Raw genomic sequence first — 25,085 nt, forward strand, 5'->3', positions numbered from 1 at the left:
TAAGGTAAAGGGTGCACACTGTTCAGGGGAATCAACCTCAGAATTGGAAGTGTCAAACTGTTTTCACGTCCTTACGGAGCTGGATTGTGTCTCTGATGATTCTGAGGTGGTAAACAGGGATGAGGAGTACCCAAAGGGCCACCTCAAAACCAGTTCCCAGAAAGAGAGAGGTAGTGATAGTTGGGGACTTAATCATTAGGGGGATTGAAGCGCAGGTTTGCTCCAGAGACAGAGAGTCTTGCACAGTGTGTTGCCTTCCGGGTGCACAGGTGGGGGACCTCCCTAGAAGAGTGGATAGGCTCTTGGCCAGAGCTGGGCTGGATCCAGTTGTCATTATCCTTGTTGGAACAAATGACATAAATAAGGATAGTCTGTCAGTTCTGTGATCCAAATTCAAAGAGTTAGGTGCCAAGCTGAGGAGCAGAACTGACAAGGTAGTCTTCTTTGAAGTTCTGCCTGTGCCATGCACCAGTCCAGGTAAGATTGAGGAGATCAGAAGGCTTAATGCATGGCTCAAATCTTGGTGCAGGGGAGAAGGGTATAGGGACTCCTTTTGGAACAGATGGGACCTGTTCCGCCATGACAGGCTACATCGGAACTGGAGGGGCACCAATGTATTGGGGAGGTGTATGAGTAGGCTTGTCTAGGATTGCTTAAACTAGGGAATGGGGGGGCAGGGAGTTTAGGACAGGCCAGGTTTAGATCTATACATGGAGGAACAAACAACGGTGTAGAAATAAAGATGCATAGTAATGTAAATTCTAACCCAACATTTAAATGTACAAGCAGCAACACATTAAAAATAGCTTTCCTTAAGGCTAGAAGTATCAAACATAAGGTAAGTGAGTTGGAGCTGAGTATAATATTATAGCAATAACAGAAACCTGGCTAAATAACAAAGTTGGGGATGAGTGTAACAAAGAGGGATACACATCTTTTAGAAAGGACAGACAATAGGAAAGGAGGTGGGGTTGTCATTTATGTCAAGTGGAATTTAAATGCAAGTCCTCTTCAGTTGGACGATGAGCCCCATCTTAGTGTTGGCATGTGGCTTTGTCTGGAAAGCATTATGGAAAGAGGTCTTATTTTACGAGTGTGTTATAGACCACCCAATGCAGACAGTAATTTCAACACACATCTTTTTAGTAATATTAAAAAGTCAAGTTTACAAGGGGATATTATAGTCATGAGGGACTTTAATTATCCGAATATTAACTGGGATATCCTTGCAAATGGAGGAGCACAAGAGTTTTTAGAAGTAATTGTCGACTGTTTATTAATTCAGTAAGTTAAAGCACCAACATGGGATGAAACCTGTCTGGATTTAGTATTTTGCAATAATCAGGATAGAGCTGAGAATGTAGAGGTGATTGAACCACTAAGGTCAAGTGAACATAATATAATACAGTTCTCAATGTTTTTTGTAAGAGTGCAGATGCAAAGACTAAAATTGTTAAGCTTAACTTTGGTAGGGCAAATCTTGAGCAGATGTGGCAAAGTCTAAGGAGGATAGACTGGGATAAGTTTTTAAGTGTGGACACAGTTGAGGAGCAGTGGAACAAGTTTAAAAAGGTTTTGCACGTATTGCAGGACAGGTATATACTGTACCTAAATTTGGAATTAATAGGAAATTTTAAAAAACTCCACAGTGGGTTAATTAAGAGTTAAAAAAAGAAGCTGCAAAGGAAAAAACAGCTTTATAAGGCGTATAAGACTAATGTTTGCAAAGTGAATTGTAGGGCGTATGAGATCATGACGGCAACTATTAAGAAGGATTTTAGGAAGACTAAAAGACAGTTGGAGAGAAATGTAGCAAATAAGGTAAAAGGCAACCCGAAGAGATTCTTTAAGTATTTTAGTAGTAAATGAACAATCAAGGAGGAAGTGAAGTGCATCAGAAATAGTAAAGGGGAATTAAACGATACAGACAATGAAATAGCGGTTGCCCTAAACTTACATTTTTCTGAGGCCTTAACAAGTGAGGAAGTGGATAACCTCACAGCAGTACATGGGTCTACTAAGGAGGTATTGAAGGATTTGGAAAATGTACAGAGAGAAGCACTGCTTGGATTAAATATGCTGAAATCAAACAAATCACCAGGACCAGATAATATTTATCCTCATGTTCTTAAGGAGCTAGCGAGTACATATAGAAACCCTTGACACATATTTTTAGGAAGTCACTGTGCACTAGAGAGATTCTGAAGGACTGGAAAATGGCAAATATTATCCCATTATATAAGAGGGGTGACGGGGCAAATCCAAGCAACTATAGCCCAGTAACCTTAACATGTATCACGGGAAAATTAGTGGAAGGAATTATGAAGGATAAGAATGAGCAGTCAACGGCAAGTACAGAAGTTTTTCTGAACAGTCAGCATGGGATCAGAAAAGGGAGGTCATGTTTTACTAACATGCTGGAATTATATGAGGAACCAAAAAAAGTATATGATCAAAGTGGAGCATTTGCTATTATTTATCTTTAATTTTCAGAAAGCATTTGATAAGGTGCCACATGAGAGGTTGGGAATCAAACTAAAACAAGTGGGAGTTCAGCGTGATGTTTTTAGATGGATGCAGAATTTGCTCAGACACAGGAAGCAGAGGGTGATGGTGCAAGGAACGTCATCAGAACTGGCCGATGTTAAGAGTGGTGTTCCACAGGGGTCAGTGCTAGGGCCACTGCTATTTTTAATATATATAAATAATTTAGATAGGAATATATTAGTAACAAGCTGGTTAAGTTTAAAGATGATACCAAGATAGGTGGATTAACAGATAATTTGGAATCCATTAAATCCATTAAAGGACTTGGGCAGCATACAGGCTTGGGCAAATTTGTGAAAGATGAAATTTAATGTTAGTAAAGTATTTCACATAGGAAATAAAAATGTGAGGTTTTAATATGCAATGGGAGGTCTGAAAATCAAAAGTACACAGAATGTGAAGGATTTAGGAGTCGTAGATGACTCTATGCTATCAGCTTCCCGACAGTGTTCAGAAGCCATTAAGAAGGCTAACAGAATGTTAGATTATATAGCATGATCTGTGGAGTACAAGTCCAAGGAGGTTATGCTCAACCTTAACAATGCACTTGTGAGGCCTCATCGGGAATACTGTTTGAAGTTTTTACTCCAGGCTATGAAAGGGACATAGCAGTGCTGGAAAAGGTCCAGAGACGAGCAACTAGGTTGATTCCAGGGCTACAGGGAATGAATTATGAAGAAACATTAAAAAAAGCTGTGCCTTTTCAGTTTAAACAAAAGATGATTAAGAGGTGACATAATTGAAGTGTTTAAAATGATGAAGGGAGTTAGTATAGTGGATCGAGACTGTTATTTTAAAATTAGTTCATCAAGAACACGGGGACACAGTTGGAGACTTGTTTTAAAGGGTAAGTTTCTTACAAACATTAGGAAGTTTTTTTTTACACAGAGAACCGTAGACACTTGAAATCAGCTATGGAATAGTGTGGTAGACAGTAAGACTTTAGGAAGTTTCAAAATTAATGTTTATTTAGAAGAATTAGGTGGACGGGACGGGAGAGCTTTGTTGGGCTGAATGGTCTTGTCTCATCTAGATTGTTCTAATGTTCTGATGTTCTAATATGGAAACCATACTATAATGCAGAGACAGTAAAAATGTAGGAAATCTATTAAGTTGATTTTAATGATTTAATAACAATATTTTGAACTGAACTCCACTGCCTATAATCATTCTTTTTTTCAGATTGTTCAAGTCCATTAGGTCTTATTTCAGGCAGTATAGCCAATGAACAAATCACAGCTTCCAGCCATAATGGTAAGCATATTTTTAAACGCATTAAGTATTGCAATTTCAGCTTACAAAACCAGAAATAGAGTTACCTGTTACATTTCATTTTTAATTAATCCTACTGCTGGAAGAGTCTAGGAAGACGATGTATTGAAAAATATAGAAATACTGTATGCTGATGATTTCTCTGACACAGAAATCTTTGGTGTCCTGAATGATGGAGTATCTGTCAGTGACACTGCAGTTGTGTGACACAAGGACTGTGTCTCTGATGTAGATGTGAGCAATACTGGACCACCATAAAGAACAGTCCTGTCCCCTTTGTCTCACCACTCTGTACATTCTTGACTATACATATAACACCAGGCCATGTCACTTAGAGAAATTCTCAGATAATGGAATGTATTGATAAGGAGGAAGAGGAAGAGTATAGGAGTCAGGTGGAGAACTTTGTTTCTTGGTGAAGAAAGAATTGTCTGCAAATTAACAAGATCAAAAACAAGGAACTTTTTATTGATTTTCACCTCAATATGCCAAGTCACTATTCAAGGGGTGGATGTGGTGCACCGCTACATATTTTTGTAAGTCCACATCCATGATAGACTGGGCTGGTCTTGTATGACAGAGGAACTATATATATAAGAAAGGGCAGAGTGGACTCTTTTATCTTAGAAAAGTATGTTCCTTAAATGTGGATAGAGATATCCTTCACATAGCTCTGTGGTGGCCAGTGTGATTTTCTACTCTGTGGCCAGTAACATAATTTCAAAAGAGGCCCACTGAATCAACAAGCTACTTATAAAGGCAGGTTCAGTTATGGGACACACTTTGGACCCTGTGGAGTTAGTAATGAAGGAGAGAAATAAAACAAAACTGAGTGTCATTGTGAACACACTAACACTGAGGACTTTCAGATAACAAATTATTCAGCATGTCAAGAAATGCCACTAGGGCTCCTTTATATCTACAGCAATACACCTCAGTCTGACCATGTGGGTTCTTTTTATCTTTAGCCAAGTCAGAAGTGTTTTTCTTTGTTTCAGTAATTCATGTGTGTTTGAGGGGAGCTGTTGCTGTGGATTGTTATAATTTTTCTATTGTGAGATACACCCAAACACCACTAGACAGAGACCATGTCTTTATAAAAGCACACGTTTATTTTCAATACACACAGTCCCGCACAGCATACAGTGCTCCCAGCACCAATCACCCCAAATACGGGCCTTTCTCTCACTGTCCGTGGGCCGCCTTTTCCTCTCTCCATGGGAGCTTTGTCCTGCTCCCACTCCTGACTCTAGCTCCCTGATTGTAGGGAGGTGGCCCCTTTTATTCCCACCCGGATGTGCTCCAGGTGCCTGATGACACTCTTCCGGCAGCACTTCCTGGTGTGGAGGAAGTGCTGCCCTTGCACCCGGAAGCACTAGGGGTGTCCCTGGAAGGATCTTCCTCCATCTTCCCAGGTGTGGCAGAAGTGAATGTTTCCCGGGCTCCATGTGGCTCGGGACGCCCCCTGGCGGTGGCCACGGGCCGCATTGGGCTTGAGTCTCCTTGCTCCTTTCCCGTGGTCCCCTCAAGATCCAGGGTGGTTGCCCCCTCATGGCCCGGGGGACGTATACGCCACCTCCCCGTCCTTCCAGGAGTCCCGGCTGGGTCTGTCCCCCAGCCTCCTGTGACACTATATTCTTATTTTTTCTATATGTTTTAATGTTTCTATATTTCTTAAGCTTCTAAAAAAACATCAATTTTTCCATGTGACAAATAAACTTAAACAAATATCTATTGTAAGAGAATTACACGATAAATGAAAAAGATTGGGGGTATATTAAGTTTACAAGAAAAAGAATAAACGAATGAGAAAAGGTCCTTTCAGACTTGAGTTCAATATGGAATTACTGAAAATGGTAGAGCTCTCCTGACAGGAAGGAGTGGCTCCAGGTAGACACCGGAAGTGACATCAGTGAGATTATAGGTGTCAATCATCCAGTCTGCAGAGGGGGTAAGAGAGAAGGGCATTAAAACACAGCGCCAACTCCTGGTGAGGTGGTCACTAGAGCTCTTCAGCTGTCCCCAATGTGCATGCACTTGACACTGTTTAAAAAAAATAAGTTCATGGGGGTAATAAAAATGGAACTCTTCCTTTTCCTCTTTATTGGCACAGTCAGAAGGAGTATATTAGAATCATGTCAGCCTGTTGAATGCCTCCGATGGTTGGCAGTGTAAGAGCATTAGTGGCTTATCTCAACCACTGAAATAAGTTATGTGTACCCTGTGACGAATAACATTATTATAGCAGGGGAAATAAAAAGGCAGCAGTCATGGAAAATCAGAAGATAACTGAGAAAAAGTTTCACTGATGGTGAGTGTAGCCAGAAAACAAAAAAAAAAATCTTCAGTTAGAGAAGGAGGGCAAAATAAATTATAGTAATTGAACATTAAAGCACTATGTTCAGCTGACCTCACATCAATCCATAAATACAGCTCAGGATCGTCGCTTTTTGCCATACTCAGATGTTTTTTAAAACCATTGTGTAAATTGCATATATTATGAGTGAACAATAGCTATTTAGTAATCCAACCCTCCATTTTATGCATCTGCTTATGGAGATAGGAGTCGCTGAGAAAGGCTGTTTATATTCATTCCTTTTCAGCATGTCTTGTTTTGTTCTTTTGAAGGAGCTACATGTGATCATGTAAAGCCTGTCTTACTTTTTCAGATGAGGTCATTAAGGATCAGAATTGCTAAATGGATAATATTGTAATAAAATAATTACAACATTGATTGTTTTTTTTTCTAAATGTATTATTATTTTTCTTCTTCTATATTTAGTTCAGATATGTTGTATATGAGACCCTCTGTTGTGTAGTTTTTGTCATAGAGGAGATTTCTGACTGACTAGTAAGTTTTCTGAAAATTTCTTTGCAATTTGGGGAAGAGGCACCATGGCATGTTTTGATTGCTAATGTCTCTCAAGGTCCACTTTGTTTCTGGTTTTGATAAACAAGTTCACAAACTTTTTGAAGTGCCAATCTTCATCTATATTTCACATTTTAAAAGTGTCAGAACCTGCCAGAGTTGGGGAAAAAAGAAGCCAACCCGGTAAAAAGTGCCAGCCCATTGTAAGTCTGACAGTTACATTCACTTACACAGGGCAATGCATGGTCATCATTTAACTCAGCATCTATTTCTTCCAAGAAAGCATTTAAGAAATAATGTAGTATTTTGCCTTAATTTTATTTTTGTGTTTACCATTTTTATCATATACATAATGATCATTGCTGTTTTGTGTGCATTTTCCATTGACATTAAATCCTGTTAGAAATGTAAATTTAACACCTTCATGGCATATAATGTAAATGCAACCAGCTATTTAAGATCAAGCCATGTGTTAAAGAGCATCCATATGTTGTTTACAATAAAAGAAAGACTGCAGAGGTCAGTGTTGAAAGCACAAAATATCTTTGGAAAAATTGTTCCAGTTTTTGACCAAACATTTGAATGTCAAACTCTGAAGACTGAGCCACTATGCACCTCCAATCTACTATACAATAAAACGCTAAGCTCTGTATGTGTGTGTCCAATCCCTTGGAGCAATCTGATTTGTCAGTTTAGCTTTGCTGTGATTGGTCAGTTTTTACAAGGAAGAATAAATGCTTTACAGATGGGAAATGGACAGATTCAGACACGTTCTTACAGAAGAAAGGTGCTTCACGCAGGGCAAGAGATATAAAATATTTTTAAATTTCTTCTATTATCTATATAACTGTAATATTGTCTCTTAGTTTTATTTTGCATTTTTTAAACAGGACACTGGGAACCTAAATTAGCAAGACTGAACAATAAAGGGAAGTATAATGCTTGGAGTGCAACTGGAGATACTGCTAATTCCACTTGGATTCAGGTAAACAAGCATTAAAGTGTGTGACCTGTAGGGGGGGAACACCTGCACCCCAAACACCCAGACACAACTAAACCACATAGTCATGTGTTCAAGGAAAGATATATTTCTTAAATAAAATACCTTTTACAAGTTTTTATCACCTGGTAGATCAGTCAAAATTACTTTTCTTTTCATTTCCACCTCCACTCTTCTCCAACAAGCCTTGTTCACCCCCTCCCAACTCTGACCCCTTGGATGAGACAGAGTGGCTGCTTTTTAAACCCAAACCTTGGAATACTTCCAGTGTAACAAGACTGCCACCTTGAAGCACTTCTTGTTCTGGTGGAACCTCCCTGTCACAGGGAGTCTGCTCAGGTTCTACGCAGGAACCCCAACTGTGCTGGGTGAACACAGCATCGGGAAGCATTCTCCTTCTGCCCTTCCCTCATAATGGCCTCCCAAACAGGAGCTACCACTAAGCAGCCCTGTTAGGATGCCCATCCATCCATATCTTTTCTTAGTCTTCCTGGTTTGGTAAGGAACCATCCACCCCAGCCTGGGTGCCAGCCAACCTGTGTCTTATATGGCAGATGGAACAAAATAAATTGAATATAATGGTGGGGCTGACCATTTAGATATTTTAGAATATAGTAATCTTAATGAATTTGATTTCTGGACTATGCTGACTAATCAACTAGTTATCATTTCATGAACAAGCAAATTTTTGCATTTCTTTATGATTTGAGACCTTTTTTGAAATGATTAAATACACCCTCTCTCACTCTTTTGCTGTTACCTATTAATAGTTATCTATAAATACTATTTAATATTTTTCCTAATGGTTATTACAATAATAAATTTCTAGCTAATACTACATATGTCTGACAGATACACAGTAACTTCTGTAAGAACTGCAACCTTCCAAAAATATTTTTTGATAACTTTACTCAACTACACAGAAACAGAGGAGAGTAATGGAAGCAAAGTTAAGATGTTTTTGGTCACTATATGTAATACAATACTGGCATTATTTTGAGAACCTCCATTCCTCAATGTGTTAGGTTTATAGGTTACCTGGGCTATTAATTTGTGGCTGTGTGACTTTAATAAAGACAGCAGGATTTTAATAAGTTAAGAACACAGATCATTAGGTTCAAGATCATCATTCTCAAACTGCAAATGACCTAAAAGAGAATAAAAGACAAAAAACAAAACGAGACTAGATTGAGATGAATCAAAGAGGGCCATGCTTTTACATTTCAGGAGATGCACATGCTTTAAAAGATATGCTAAATATATATCTACTGCAGGCAATTTTGTTTCATGATTGTTTTTTATTTATATTATTGTCAGACACACACCCATGTACCTACCTCATAACACGCACAACAGACTCTTAATACGAACTTCACCTCATGAAAAACCAAGATGGTGTACTGCAGCAGAGCACCACCCAGTAATGTGTGGCAGGCAGTGTAGGTGTGCAGATCTATACAAAAGCATACAAAAAAGGAAAAGAAATTGTAAAAATTAAGTTATTTTAATAAATAAGCCCATAATCCATAGGTAGAATTCTATATACAAGCAGCCAGAGGGATTTCAGAACAAACTCAAAACAGCAAAATACATGAGTGTAGCCCCAAAACAGTACAGTTGTACACAAATAATACACAAAAATCACTAAACAAAATTCATGAATCAAATATTCAAGCAAGGATCAAAAAGCATTCAAAAACCTAGAAAACTCAAAAACACTAAAGGTACGAGCGTATAATAAGATGGTCATTACAAAGTTAAAAGTTCACTACAGTACAGACAAGTAACATCTCCAACTTCAGATCTCCCTTTTTTGTCCCCTGTCTCTCTATCGTGTGACTGCCCCATAATAAACAGTTTAAATAAAGGTAATAGTAATTACTAAAATTCATTTAAATTACAAATTTTAAAAAAGTTAAATATTTATGTAATATTCAGGACAGAGCCTCGGAGCAGTAACACTTAAATGTAAAAACAAAGCACTTCTTTACTATATACTGGCTACAAGATTTACTATTGAAGCTGTATGCTAAGGTTAAGGTTCAGTGCATATAGCATGCACTGTATAATTTCTGTTAGTAGTATTATTGTCACATGAGCACAGTCCAGTTAAACCATTCTTGCATGCCCAACCAGTGTCAACATTGTCCAGTGCCATGGTAAACAAGAATGTATTAAAATACTCAAGTTTATTTTACAGTTAATCCCTTCCATGATTGCTATAATATATTCCCTACCCTTTACCTTAAGGTGGATTTGCAAAGGCCAGTTGTAATCAGTAAAGTAGCCACCCAGGGTGCAAAGCAGATGTTCACATCACTGTATGTTAAAGAATACTGGATATCCTACAGCACAGACAAGAAAAGATGGATCTATTACAGAGGGAACAGCACAACCTTCCGCAAGGTGAGTATGCACCACCACCTGATTTATGACAGTTCTACTTATAACAAGTACCAAAATAATGTGTTCATAATCAAGTAGCATAATATAATGTTTTAGATATTTAATTGTAAATAAACATTAGGGGGGTGGTGGGACGCTCAGTTTAACGAGACCACAAAATACTCACATGGCTATGCATGTATTTTTTTTTATCAAGAATTTTGAGGCTAATAAAGATGCATATGGCACAGTGGAAAACATTTTTGACCCACCTATAATTGGCAGATACATCCGCCTCCACCCCACTGATTACTATGTACGACCAACAGTCAGGATGGAGCTTTATGGCTGTGAACTGGATGGTAAGTAAGGCTTTAAAACAACCATGGAAGTCTCTTGAAAAGATCAATCTGAACCTCACTGTTTGTGATTTAACCCGCTTATTATTTTTTCCTATATTTAGCTATGCCTCCCTTATATTGTCAGATGTGTCTTTATTTAAACTAGCATTGGGAGGCGGAGAGGTGTTATTTCATGCTCTTTCCAACTTATTAATTCATTTGATTCTCTTTGTTCACATCTTCCTGAGTTCCTATTGCATTTTATTCTTTAAAATACCAAGGCTCCAGGGATTATCCTATACTTGTTTTAATTCTTATCGTTTATAAAAATAAATGCTACAGAGTTAAAAAGGCAAATGTCACAGCTATACAAAAGAAAAATTTTAGGATTTGAGGTAAAGAAAAACACATTACTGTCTGGAGGTACAGTAAATATGAATAAAATGAATAATAAAAGTGTCAGGTAGTTCCATTAGAGGATTTAACCCAACACCATCGAGTGCAATACAGAAATTAATTCTGGATTGGACGCCAGCCTATCAGAGGGTCCACTTCTGTATTCTCCCATACTCACTTATACAGTATCAGGTCAATGAAGCGTCACCATGTCTTTGGGATTTAAATGGAGAATTGTTACGAAAGTCTAGAATTGAACCTAATTTTGATTAATTTAACGCATTTTTCATATCATTGGTATAATTTGTTCCACATTCTTGGAGTGTTATGTTCTTTTTTTCACTTCTGATTTACCATCATTTCATACAGAAATTAAGTTATGTTTGATTATTATCATTTAACATTTTATCTCACTATGCCATTTTGTTCATTTAAATTCGGGTGCAGTAATAGGAAGTTGCACAGGCTGACATCAGAGGTGTAAAGGTATATAAACTGGTAATCGGTTAACCTTTGTGGATTAAAAAAAAAACGAAGACTTTTGCGGTAAGAATGATTTAAGAACTTTTCAGGGCAAAGACTTTTGCTTATTTTTAGACTTTGGTTTTTGGCTTCATTTTCACTTAGTTGTTTTCAAATTTTCTGTCTCCTGGTTTTGAACTTAGCACTCCTTTCCGAATTTGATTTCATCGCTCCCATCTCCTGATCCAATTCCCTTACTTATCTGCGTAGTTTCTTACTGGAAGGAGAGAAAGCCTTGAGAAAAAATAACATGGACACCAACAAACAGTTCATACTGCAAATTGAGTGGGGCCTGGACTAAGAATAACTCTGCTGTCCTAATTCTGGAAACAGTAATAAGAAGTGTAATTTAGTGTTTATTGAATGAAGATTATTTCAGTTAAAAGAGATCAATGTTTATTTTTATTTTCTCATTGATAATTTTAAGCTGAAAATGGGCATGTCTTTTTGCTCTGCGAACAGAGATCAGATAAGGGGGAATAAATGAATTACTCGTCATTACATCAAATGTAGAAGGTGCCAGCTTCATGTCAGTGTGGTATTACTGCTCACCATCAGACTAAGGCTAATGTGAAAAGAAGTAGGGAAATGGAAGGTCACATACAGACAAATATGAAGCTAGAGTACATGCTGTTTGCTCTGTGCTAACCTAATCCCACTCTTCATGTCCATCAGTGAAGGGATGTAACATCCTCAGCAGTTCCATTCCCGTATCTGGGGGCTTAGTTCACTTTTCAGGTTAGCCAGCCTCTACTTTACAACTTCTTTTTAAGCAGATTTTTCATTTTTCACATGGACAGAAATGCTGAGCTAGTCTTGTCATTATCAAGTATCATGAAGGTTAGGAAACTCTTATAATTTTATGAATCCATAAATCTTATAGTGTTTTGCATGGCACAGAGACAAAAGCAAAATTACAAAAGGGCACACTGATAAATGTATACAGGAAAATATGCACAGACACGAATACACACAGCTAATGAAATAGAATTTAGTGGATGCTTACAAAAATGATAAAAGGTTTCTATTGCATGTGTTAAAAGCTAAAGTGTTATTAGCTTCAAATGTTTGCTTTGTGAATTCATGACTGGTGCTTTTAAAGAGTTTGTGCATACGTTCCCTCCTGAAGTAGAGGCATTCAAATTAATACTGACATTTGGACGGGTGCCACATTTTGACTTTTTCCAAGATTTTGTGCATAATATGGAGCTGTAAGCAGTTACCTTTTTTTGTTCTTTTATGTTTTCTTTCCGTTTGGGCATACTGTTTCTCTTCACATTATATGTACTCTTTTGCTACTTTAATGTATGATTAGAAATCCTTCCAGTAAATAAAGTATTTTTTTCAATGGTTAAATCACCCTACACAAGGGACCTATCTATCCATCCATCCATTTTCTAACCCGCTGAATCCGAATACAGGGACACGGGGGTCTGCTGGAGCCAATCCCAGCCAACACAGGGCACAAGGCAGGAACCAATCCTGGGCAGGGTGCCAACCCACCACAGGACACACACAAACACACCAGGGCCAATTTAGAATTGCCAATCCACCTAACCTGCATGTCTTTGGATTGTGGGAGGAAACCCACGCAGACACAGGGAGAACATGCAAACTCCACGCAGGGAGGACCCGGGAAGCGAACCCGGGTCTCCTAACTGCGAGGCAGCAGCGCTACCACTGCGCCACCGTGCCGCCCGGGACCTATCTATTATAACTGAAATTACATTTAGATGAAAGGTTATAGAGTTGTTAAAAAAACCTCCAACATTCGGACTCCGTAAAGCTTAAAAATAACAAACTCTGAATGAGATTCCAGTTTTAGTATGTGCCATCTTTTAAACCATAGCTTTTATAGGAGGCATTATTATTCAGTTTCATAAATATTAATTTATAGTAAAGTAAATCACTTTGTACACTCTTATGGCATGTAGTATATGCTGAATGAGAGTGGAAACGAATGAAGATGTCTGGTAGAGGTGAGCATAGGATCCTTTAGGACCTAAAAGTTCTGGATACGGGACCTTTTCCTACTCATACAGGTAAAAAATGATAGTAAGCATTGAGAATATAAACAAAGACCATTACATTATTAAATGTCTTCTTTTCATATCTTCTTATATAATACATTACCGTGGCTGTCCATTTGTCTGTCCAGGATTTTAAATCACCTGTAGCTCACAAGCTGTTTGACCTATTGACCTAAAATTTGGTACACATATACTGTGACGTCTACTATCTGCTTTCGGGGTGATGATTGACCACCAAGGTTATTCCTCTTTTTAGTTTTATTTTATTGTAGAATCAACTCTCGGCAGCAGCCAGCAGGGCAGCCATGCGGCGCATGCGCATGGGCGACGTTATCATTCCCTACCACCTTCGCCATCACTTTCCCTACCTCATAATATCTTAAATCATTCTTGAGGTAGATTGAAGACTTAAGTGCCAGCTTAAGTGAAAAATTCAAGTAAACGTACTAAATAATTGCAACACAAACACTGACTTTTTTCATGCAAAAAGATGATAACGAACAAAGAGAAGAAGGGTAGGGTGGAGAAAAGAAGAGCTGCTCAGGAAGCAGCAAGTGCATTAACTTCTGAGCAAACAAATGTTAAATGTACAGAGAAAGAGTATGAAAACTATGAATGCTCAAGTCAAGTGTATTCGTGCAGTGCGCCGTTACTGGTTCTAATTATAATACCACTAATATATATTGCTGTTTGTGAGAATCAATTATTCGAAGTATGAAATGGATTGTGAAACAGTTTGAAAAAGGATTATGCAGATGTACAAAAAGCAATCAATACTGAGCAGAACCTTCTAGTAAGAAGTGAAGGAAATCAGTTATGCTTTTACTGGTTTGAGATTCAGAAGGAAAGGAGCTGAACTGTGTTTAATGCTCCCCAGCCAAACCAAATATTGCTTCAGGAAGAATCAAGATATGCTCCCTGCTAGGATTAAGCAATAAAAATTCTCTTGAACTTGTATGTGAAGACATTCATCCCCATGATTTTTGTAGCTACTAAAGGGTTTTCGTGCAGCTTGCTCAATACTTTATTGACATGGCTATGAAATAATGCTACTAAATGAAATGCACTCCTGGGTGTAACCAGGCTTGTTTTGTTTTTCTCATTTAATTCTTAGCGGCTCCGAAATTTAAATGCTACCATAAAAGAGACACTGCGATATATCTTTGATGCATTAGGCAAATGGAAAAACAGCATGCAACGCAGAGTTTGTATCCAACTTAATTAAACAAATGTGGAACTTGGCCTCTGAAGCCAAACAAGCATTTTCAATAAATGAACACTGAAAATGACGTCAAAAGTGTCTACATTAAGAATCTTAATTTTGCAGTGGTTTACGTTCTAGTAATATAAACTAAGATTATCAGTCAATTAGCTTAACAATTAGTCTGATGCACAGCTCTATTGTGCATACAGCATGTGTACACCCTGAAGCTGTACTGGTACTCTGTTGCTCCTGTGGCATGCGGCTGAGGGTGGAGCTCAGCCGGGACGCCCAGGAGGACCGGAGGAGGGCTTGTGCCTCCTCCAGACCACGAGGGGGCGACCGCCCTGGTTTTGTTGGGGGCCATGGATAGAGGGCATGGAAGCCCAACCCTTTCGGGGCCCGTTGCCACTGCCAGGCGGCGCCCCGGTGCCTGAAGAACCCGGAACCTAAGCACTTCCACCACACCCGGAAGTGCTGGGGGGAAGAGGACTGGGAACACCCAGAGGGGCACTTCCGCCACACAGGGGTGTGTCCGCGGGGGATTGCCGGGGAAGCAGCTGGAGCCTATCCGGGCTGGTATTTAAGGGGCTGCCTCCCTTCCGTCACCCGAGTCGGGTGGAAGTGGACGGAGCTCGGAGCTCGGAGCTCGGAGTGGAGGCGGCCAGGAAAGGCACTAAAGACTGTGAGGTCTGGACTTCGGGGAATCGGTGCTGGAGGCACTGGGACGTGCACTAAAGACTTTTAAAAATGTCCCTTGTAAATAAACGTGTATTGGGTGAACAACAATGTCCGTCTGTCTGTGTCCGGGGCCAGTTCCACACTCCATAAATTTATTTTCATGTCTAGCTTTTACTGCGTAGCTTAAACCATGACATCCCCAATAAGGTTTAAACCAATTACATTGGCATTTGGCGTATCTGCATTTTTATTAATGTGTTACCTACTACAAAACTGACATACATTATATCAAGGTGGAGGTCTGGTCCTGCTTATTAAAGAGCCTCAGAACTTCCTGCAGTCAGAGTAGTCATCTCCTCAGTTTACGGTTATTTTGCCACTCTTTATTCAGTTGACTAACACTGAATATACAAAAATTAGTTTGCTCACTAAAAGGAAGAATCCACTTTCTTTATTTTATTTTCCAAGAAGTGCAACAGGGAGGGCCAAATCTTGGAAAAAGGCAAGCAATAAACTACAGCAATAATAAACTTACAAAAGGATTTAGAGCAGTCATTGAGTTATAAAGTGCAATTATTATTTATGTTACCTTGTGAGAGCTGGTAAGTGTAAATAACGTGTGGAATGTTCTTATTTTGCAGGGTGTTCACTACCTTTAGGCATGGAAAATGGAGACATTGACAACAGCAAGATAACTGCCTCTTCCTATTCCTCTAATTGGGTGTTAGGGAAGTGGATCCCCTCTTTAGCTCGGCTTAATAAAGAAGGAAGCGTCAATGCCTGGCAAGCAAAGGTAAGGAGAAGAGAAACAGAGAGACAATCTTTAGTGAGAGATGGGAGAGGAGGTCACTCTTAATAGAAATGTAAAAAAAAATTCATGTTTGCAATTTGTATATAGTGTACAGTGACACAGGAAGCATTTTAGTAAGCAGCAAACGAGGCATGATTATTGCTGGTTCAAATCCTGTTACTCCAGAAGGTATCCTACTCCATTGGGACCTTGAGCAAGGCTGTTAAACTAAAAATGCCTCCTATAAAATCTAGTGATCCTGCTCTCTGACCACCAAAGGTCATGCAAAAAGACAGTTTCCCCTAGGGGATTAACAAAGTATATCAAATCAAATCCAAAATTATGACGGATGGTATTGGGTAGTGGGGGTTGCATCAAGGAAAGACCAGGAGCAGCAGGTCAGTTGTTTTTTCTAACTTTTCTTGAGAAAATAAACACTTTTCAATCTGATTTGTATATAACCTTCCTTGTTAGAAAAGGATGAAAGATGATCAATAATAGCCTGTTGCCAGTAGCAGGCCATTGACACACTCTGCTGTAAGAGTCTGTTGGTGTAGGGGGTTATCAGGAGTAGGAAGTGGATTGGACATCCAAAGTTAGACGTACATTCATATTTTATAATCATGTGTTGTCAATTAACACTTTCATTTTCAAATGAAAATTGACAGGAAGGAATCACAGAAATTATCAATTGGAAGACATCAATCACAATTATCCTCCTATGCCACCTACAGTGCATCCGGAAAGTATTCACAGCGCATCACATTTTCCACATTTTGTTATGTTACAGCCTTATTCCAAAATGGATTAAATTCATTTTTTTCCCCAGAATTCTACACACAACACCCCATAAAAACAGCGTGAAAAAAGCTTACTTGAGATTTTTGCAAATTTATTAAAAATAAAAAAATTGAGAAAGCACATGTACATAAGTATTCACAGCCTTTGCCATGAAGCTCAAAATTCAGCTCAGGTGCATCCTGTTTCCCCTGATCATCCTTGAGATGTTTCTGAAGCTTAATTGTAGTCCACCTGTGGTAAACAGTTGATTGGACATTATTTGGAAAGGCACACACCTGTCTATATAACGTCCCACAGTTGACAGTTCATGTCAGAGCACAAACCAAGCATGAAGTCAAAGGAATTGTCTGTAGACCTCCGAGACAAGATTGTCTCGAGGCACAAATCTGGGGAAAGTTACAGAAAAAATTCTGCTGCTTTGAAGGTCCCAATGAGCACAGTGGCCTCCATCACCTGTAAGTGGAAGAAGTTCGAAACCACCAGGACTCTTCCTAGAGCTGGCCGGCCATCTAAACTGAGCGATCGGGGGAGAAGGGCCTTAGTCAGGGAGGTGACCAAGAAGCCGATGGTCACACTGTCAGAGCTCCAGAGGTCCTCTATGGAGAGAGGAGAACCTTCCAGAAGGACAACCATCTCTGCAGCAATCCACCAATCAGGCCTGTATGGTAGAGTGGCCAGACGGAAGCCACTACTTAGTAAAAGGCACATGGCAGCCCGCCTGGATTTTGCCAAAAGGCACCAGAAGGACTCTGGTCTGATGAGACAAAGATTGAACTCTTTGGTGTGAATGCCAGGCATCACGTTTGGAGGAAACCAGGTATCGCTCACCACCAGGCCAATACCATCCCTACAGTGAAGCATGGTGGTGGGGATGTTTTTCAGCGGCAGGAACTGGGAGACAAGTCAGGATAAAGGGAAAGATGACGGCAGCAATGTACATAGACATCCTGGATGAAAACCTGCTCCAGAGCGCTCTTGACCTCAGACTGGGGCGACGGTTCATCTTTCAGCAGGAAAGTGGCCCAGCAAGAGCCCAGACTTGAATCTGATTGAACATCTCTGGAGAGATCTTAAAATGGCTGTGCACTGACGCTTCCCATCCAACCTAATGGGGCTTGAGAGGTGCTGCAAAGAGGAATGGGCGAAACTAGCCAAGGATAGGTGTGCCAAGCTTGTGGCATCATATTCAAAAAGACTTGAGGCTGCCAAGGGTGCATCGACAAAGTATTGAGCAAAGGCTGTGAATACTTATGTACATGTGATTTCTCAGTTTTTTTTATCTATACTAATAAAAGGCAAAGCCCTCACTGACTGACTGACTCACTGACTCACTCACTGACTCACTTACTCACTCACTAACTCATCATTAATTCTACAACTTCCCGTGTAGGTAGAAGGCTGAAATTTGGCAGGCTTATTCCTTACAGCTTACTTACAAAAGTTAAGCAGGTTTCATTTCGAAATTCTGCACGTAACGGTCATAATGGTCGATAACGGTTGACAACGTCCGCCATGTTGAACTTTCTTATTTATTTTATCTTCACGAAATTTGGTAGGCGACTTCCCTGCGCTAACCGCAACCGATGTACGTACTTATTTCGATGGTATGACGCCACTGTCAGCCGCCATATTGAACTTTCTAACGTCACTAATTTTCCATCTTCCCGTGTAGGTAGAAGGCTGACCCCATCTTCACGAAATTTGGTAGGTGGCTTCCCTGCGCTAACCAAAACCGATGTACATACTTATTTCAGTGGTATGACGCCACTGTCGGCCGCCATATTGAACTTTCCAACGTCACTAATTCTCCAACTCCTCGTGTAGGTAGAAGGCTGAAATTTGGCAGGCTCATTCCTTACAGCTTATTTACAAAAGTTAAGCAGGTTTCTTTTCGAAATTCTACGCGTAGCGGTCATAACGGTCAACAATGTCTGCCATGTTCAACTTTCTTATTCATGGCCCCATCTTCACGAAATTTGGTAGGCGGCTTCCCTGTGCTAACCAAAACCAATGTTCGTACTTATTTCGGTGGTATGACGCCACTGTCAGCCGCCATATTGAATTTTCCAACGTCACTAATTCTCCAACTTCCCGTGTAGGTAGAAGGCTGAAATTTGGCAGGCTCATTCCTTACAGCTTACTTACGAAATTTGGTAGGCGGCTTCCCTGTGCTAACCAAAACCAATGTTCGTACTTATTTCGGTGGTATGATGCCACTGTCGGCCGCCATATTGAAGTTTCTAATGTCACTAATTCTCCAACTTCCCTTGTAGGTAGAAGGCTGAAATTTGGTACTTATTTCGGTGGTATGATGCCACTGTCGGCCGCCATATTGAACTTTTCAACGGTCTTTGTTACTTATGGGCCCATCTTCAAGAAATTTGGTATGTGGGTTCCCAACACTAACTGAATCCTACTTACGTACATATATACGTCCATAGCCTGCAGCTCGGTCACCGTGTGAGGCGGCGTTGGGTGCCCCATCCCAACGCCTCCAACGTTGTTGGCTGCCTGCCTTGTATAAGGCCGTCCGTCACTCCAGTCTCTACATTCCATTCCCTTCCTTCGCCACGGGATTCATGTCTCCCTGCTGATAACTACAGCCTTTTTATTTAATCCACGGCTTCTCCGCTGGTGTATTGTTCATTTATTACGATTAATAATATGGCACCTACCTTTTCCATTCTCTTTGTTACATATTGCACGGCCATATCAGGCTCACTCTTGATATCCGGAGGAACATTGTGTCTTATGTATTGAATGACTGGGACAGGTTCAAGGTGGGGGGACTGATGACGGTACATGAGATAATTATACTACACTGGAGCACTATAAGAGTGAAATGCTTAAGCCCTTCACCTATGCATCTGCATTTGAGTTGATGGCTGCCGCTGAATTGTTTGGTTGTCGCTTTCAAGTGTACCGAAATGGCCAAATATTTTACACCTTTCGACAACCGCCAATGCCTCTTAAACATCTTAGATTGACAGGTGACGATTTCAGTAGTGGACACTTTGATGTTTATGAATGTTTAAACTCTCAAAAGCTGGATGTGAAGTTATCGATGAAACCAGTTGTGTGCCAAATGTCTCTTCAACACAAGTCCTACAAATACTGTCGTAATTGAAACAAACCATGAAACTCAAACCGATTATGACAGCAGCAATCCAAGCTGTGAGATTTGAAACAAGATTACTGTTCACATGGCCAACTGTACGTTGCATGCTCAAGAGTAAGCTCAGCACACAGCTTGGTCATATTACAACCGGAGGGCCGAACTCACAATGTGGTATACAAAGAGATCCTTAACAAATAATTATTGGTATATTTTCCCTCAGTTTAAAAAGGTTTAATTTTCTTCTTAATAAAAATTTTAAGGCAGTACTTCACCGCTGTGAAGCGTGGGTATTTTGCTAGTTTTAATAAATTTGAAAAAACCTCAAGTAAACATTTTTTAAGTTGTCATTATGGGGTGTTGTGTGTAGAGTTCTGAGGAAAAAAATGAATTTAATCCATTTTGGAATAAGGCTGTAACATAATAAAATGTGGAAAAAGTGATGCACTGTGAATACTTTCCGGATGCACTGTATATTCTGTGTATGAAACCAGAGAGTGCATTCAAACTGAGCATTTTCTAGACAATATAATTGAACTGGTAAAGAAGGCACAGGAAAAATACTCCTTCTGATGGAGTTCCAGATCAGTTTATAACTGTTCCAGAGTGTTCAGTTTTAAGTCAAATAAACTTATTCAGAGGTTTTTCTCTGGTGGCCTTCAATTCATTTAGCTGCTGCAGCTTGTAGCTGTGCCAAGCCTGTTAACAGGAATCCTTCAGTATCACAGCCTCCTCATAACTGTCCTTGGGAAGACCACCATGGATTTTATTACTGATTTACAACCTTCACAGGGTTATACTAAAGTTCTGGTGCTGGTAGGTAAGTAGATTTTCAAAGGCAGCTATTTTATTCCCATAACAAAACTTCCTGAGTCATTCAGTATCTGCATGCATGCATTCATAAAATTTTCAATTTATGACTATGCTTTCCAGTATATTCATGATCTTATTTTTTATTGCTCCTGACTTTATTTTTCTTAATTTCAAGTTTTTGATATGCTGAATTTATTTATGAAATTCATTTTTGTAAGATCTTTGAAATATTTTCACATCTTATTCCAATGCCATATATTTTTGCTTATATTGGCACCTTAATTTTGTGTCCTTTGCTATGACGTTGTTATGACTTTGCTATTCATGGATGTCCAGAAGTGCAAGGCACATGACATTATTAATGTGACAGAATATAGGTCAGAGTTGTTTACTTCAAGGTTATCTGAAATTGATCTGGAACTGAGATGCTTATGGAGTACTAATGACATACATACTTATGCACTGCAGTGAGAATTTTATATTCCCAAAATAACTGCAGGAGTGCATCAGACATGTGAACTAATAAAGAACAATGCAGGACAGAAGACATAAAAAGAATACAGGTGGGATTTGAACCACAGTGCCACATGCCACCATCTATGCTACTCTGAAACTGTCATAGACTGGTATTAAGAATATTGACCATTAATTATTGTTTTTTTTCTCCAACTTTATTTCAAAATACTAAGGGGATTCGCCCCCTTCTCGCTTTGCTCGCCAACACCCCTGGCTTGTGCTACACGCCAGCCACTTTGCGTCTCTGCAGCTCACATTGTGAAGAGGGGGGCTGAATGCCCCCCAAGGAGACACGGTTGCTCCTCTGAAACCTCCTCTTAAATGGTAATAGAATGGGAAACAAATATATTTTTTTTTACCTCCTCTTTGCTTGATCAGCTGCAGGATTTCTGCTGCTGCCGTGCCGCGTGATCTGCACTTTGCGCAGCGCACTTCTGTCATATCACCTATGTCCATATATTCTATCTCTTTTCACTTTTACCTTTTCATCAATATCGCATTGAATTTTGATTCCATGTTTGGAATTACATCTTAACATCGCAACGTATAACTGCCTGTGAGTGAATATCGTTTCTTTCTCTCTACAAGAAATGTGTCTGACAACAGCATTCATACAAATGGGAAATGATTTCTCTCATGGGATTTCACTTTCACCAAACAAGATATCTTTTAATTCTCACGGATACGCCTCTTCATTGGGAAGAAACACTACTTTTTTTTCCCTGATGGCAACACCAATTAGACGATCTACAAGTCTCTGACTTAAAGTTTAAATCTGAACAGTATATTCAATCTCTTTTCGCTGTTCCATTATTTCACCGAGTAATAATTTCTGTTTGTTTGCTCTAATGTGATCCTTACTATCCTTTTTCTGAGCCTTTCGAATTTTCGTACTTCCATTATCTCTAACCTGCATTGCATGTGTACCGCGCCAACGTTTTTGAATTCTTTACTTCGTCTACTTTGTCATCTACTTTTTTTCTTAGTTCTTGCCCCGGGCATGGTTAAATCTCTTAGAAAAAAGACTCGTCTCACGGGACATGAAAGTATCTCTATGAGGAAATCACATCTCATCTCCTTCCAACCTTCCAAGATTTTTTTTTATAATAGAGAGATAAGTTGGATTTTTCTGGGTCTCAGGGCCATGAGGCCGAGTGATTGTATTTCCTTATTTTGCCTGCAAATAGCCAATAATGTAATCTCACTCAGTCAGTGAGGCAATCAGGGACATGCAGCTTTATATAAAAAGAAAACAATGTTATGTTATTCTGAATCCTCTTTGACAGGACAGTAACAGCTTCCAGTGGCTACAGATTGAACTAAAAGAAAAGAAAAAGATTACCGGCATAATCATCCAGGGTGCTAAGTCAATGGGAAAAGACATGTATGTACAGTCCTATGCAGTGATGTACAGTGACAACAGCAACACGTGGACTGTTTACAAAGAAGATCCCAGCTCCTCAGAGAGGGTACGTCAAGGGAAAATAAAATCTTTGATCAAACATGATAATACTACTATAGCTATAAATACTATTATTGCATGTCTGATATCTTACCAAAATTTAATTTCTTATCAGAGTATTTGTTGTACATGTGAAGCACAAGTGGCCACTTCTGTATTTTGCTCAAAGTTATTCAGAAAGCAAAAGCAGAACTTGAATTTGTAGCCTTCTAGTATCAAACCCAACTTTTTCATCCCAAAAGTGGAATCAGAACATTTTTTCAAGCAAGTGCCATTTGAAAATCTAAACAGACGTTTGGAAAATGGACAATACAATGTATATAATCAGAGATGAGATGGACTGGGTCCCTCCTTGTGCTTGTTGCTTCCTGGTGGCCTCCTGTGAACCTGAATTGGATTAAGTGGGTTTGAAAATTTCATGAAGCGACTTTAAGGCTGACATTTACATTTCTCTTTTCTTTGTTCTTTTTCAGATATTCACTGGAAACACAAATGCATCTGCTCATTCAAAAAACTATATTTATCCTCCAGTATTTGCAAGATTCATTCGAATCATCCCAAAAACTTGGCACAAGTCCATCGCTATGAGGGTGGAGCTGCTAGGGTGTGATTTTGAATGAGCAATCAACCATCATATCAGTCACAGAAGGGGTCAGTGAAGGCAAAAAAAAAACTCTACTCGGAGTTACTCATCAGCCTTTTATAAATTATTTGGAAACCCCTGAGTCCTTCCTGTAAAAGGGTGGTGTGTCATCTCTGTAAATTTACCACCACATTGCATCATTCACTTAGGACTCTGAAAAACAGCAATAAAATGAATGGCTTTTGCCAGACCTTACAGCAGATACACCAAGATTTTGGACATCCACACAAAATCTGCCTTTAAAAACTTTTAATATTCAGGGCACAAACAAATAATTAATGCATCTTATGATTAGGAGAGAAAAATACACAATTTATTTAGCTGTTTTTAGTGAGTCAATGGACATGCAAAAAGTCTCAAGATGGTTTTTTTTCTCAAAGATGGTAATTGCACCTGTTGGGTTTTATGTTTGACCAACATTTGCATCTTCTGCAACAGTTGACCTAGGGAGTTCCCATAGCGCCTTTGACACTGCTTAATTGTAGCCTTGTGTTTTATGGCTCAAAACTGCATTTTGTTATTAACCCTTTGTTTGGGTAAACTGTGGAGGTCAGTCATGTGGGGCTAGTCAGCTTCCAACTAGCATTACTGTAAAAATAAGTACAATGTAAAAAGTGTGTCATGTACTATAAAAAATAAAGAATTTTATTTTAATTAATGTATGTGATATGGATAATAGCTTAGAATGATATACTAATAATAATTGGTATGTTGGCAACCAAGCACCTTAAACATGACATTTTGTTTCTAGTTATTCACATAATAAATAAAATAAAAAGAAGGTAATGTATCAATTATGTGAAACCACAATAACATTAGGTGTTGAAAAATTTTGATCAAAGTGCTGCTCAGAGGTTTACTGCTTTTTATTTTTTATCCATCCATTTTCTGAGCCCACTAGGAAACATCTGACTTGACAGTCACAGCCACAGTGGGGCATTATGCAGGAGTATTGCTGTTGGCAAAAAGGTTCCTCAGTAATGTTTCTTGAAACACTTCTGTAAAAACATAATTTTCACAGTGTTGCCAGCTTTGCTCAGGTGAGAATTAAGTCTAGTGGAGCAGACAGATAACTGCATCCTCCACTCCAATCTTTGTCTGATTAGCAAACTGCAGTTGGTCCAGGTGGTCTACCACAAAATGACTCCTATAGCCCAGGGCCAGCCCTTCAAATGTCTTCATGATGACAGGCATAAGTGCCACTGGTCTGTAGAAATTAGGTGAAGAGGCAACTGCCTTCTTTGGAGCAGGAACAATGCAGGATGCTTTCTACTGCATCAGCACTTTCTGAAGCCTTAAAGACAGACTGAACAAGGGACAGAGGACACCACAAAGTTGGTTAGCACCGGCCTTAAGAACTCAAGGAATGACTCCATCTTGTCCCGCAGCTTTTCCTGTGTGTAGCGTCTTCAGTTGTCTCCTTACTTGGTCCTCAGTTATGGACAGCCTATACTAATGGTCAGAGATGGACTTGTCACTGGCCATTCCAGTTGATGTGGTAGGATTTGTTAATGTAGTTGCAATGGTGTAGGGAGACTGGCCATTGGGAGAAGGTGACAGTGGGACGAAAATCTATTAAAAAATTAGTTCACAGCATTAGCTTTGTCCACATCCCCTTTTAGCACCTGATTCCTAGATTGCTCGAGTCCAGTAAATATGCCCAAACTATTCTGAACATTCTTATTCTAAACTAGTTGTCCC

At 39.4% G+C, this 25,085-nt stretch overlaps 1 protein-coding gene across 1 annotated transcript in view; it reads left to right on the forward strand.

The window, feature by feature from the left end:
- The window catches only part of f5 (coagulation factor V), a 116,500-nt gene extending 92,458 nt beyond the window's left edge, over positions 1–24,042 (forward strand). The window contains exons 19-25 of the mRNA XM_039745165.1: positions 3,730–3,801; positions 7,579–7,673; positions 9,939–10,094; positions 10,291–10,435; positions 15,886–16,037; positions 22,566–22,748; positions 23,215–24,042. Coding sequence (XP_039601099.1) covers positions 3,730–3,801; positions 7,579–7,673; positions 9,939–10,094; positions 10,291–10,435; positions 15,886–16,037; positions 22,566–22,748; positions 23,215–23,361 — 950 coding nt within the window. The 3' untranslated portion in view covers positions 23,362–24,042. The remainder of the gene's footprint in view (positions 1–3,729; positions 3,802–7,578; positions 7,674–9,938; positions 10,095–10,290; positions 10,436–15,885; positions 16,038–22,565; positions 22,749–23,214) is intronic.
- The last annotated feature ends 1,043 nt before the right edge of the window (positions 24,043–25,085 follow it).

The sequence above is a fragment of the Polypterus senegalus genome, chromosome 2, assembly GCF_016835505.1.
Source record: "Polypterus senegalus isolate Bchr_013 chromosome 2, ASM1683550v1, whole genome shotgun sequence".
NCBI classification, from domain to species: Eukaryota; Metazoa; Chordata; class Cladistia; order Polypteriformes; family Polypteridae; genus Polypterus; species Polypterus senegalus.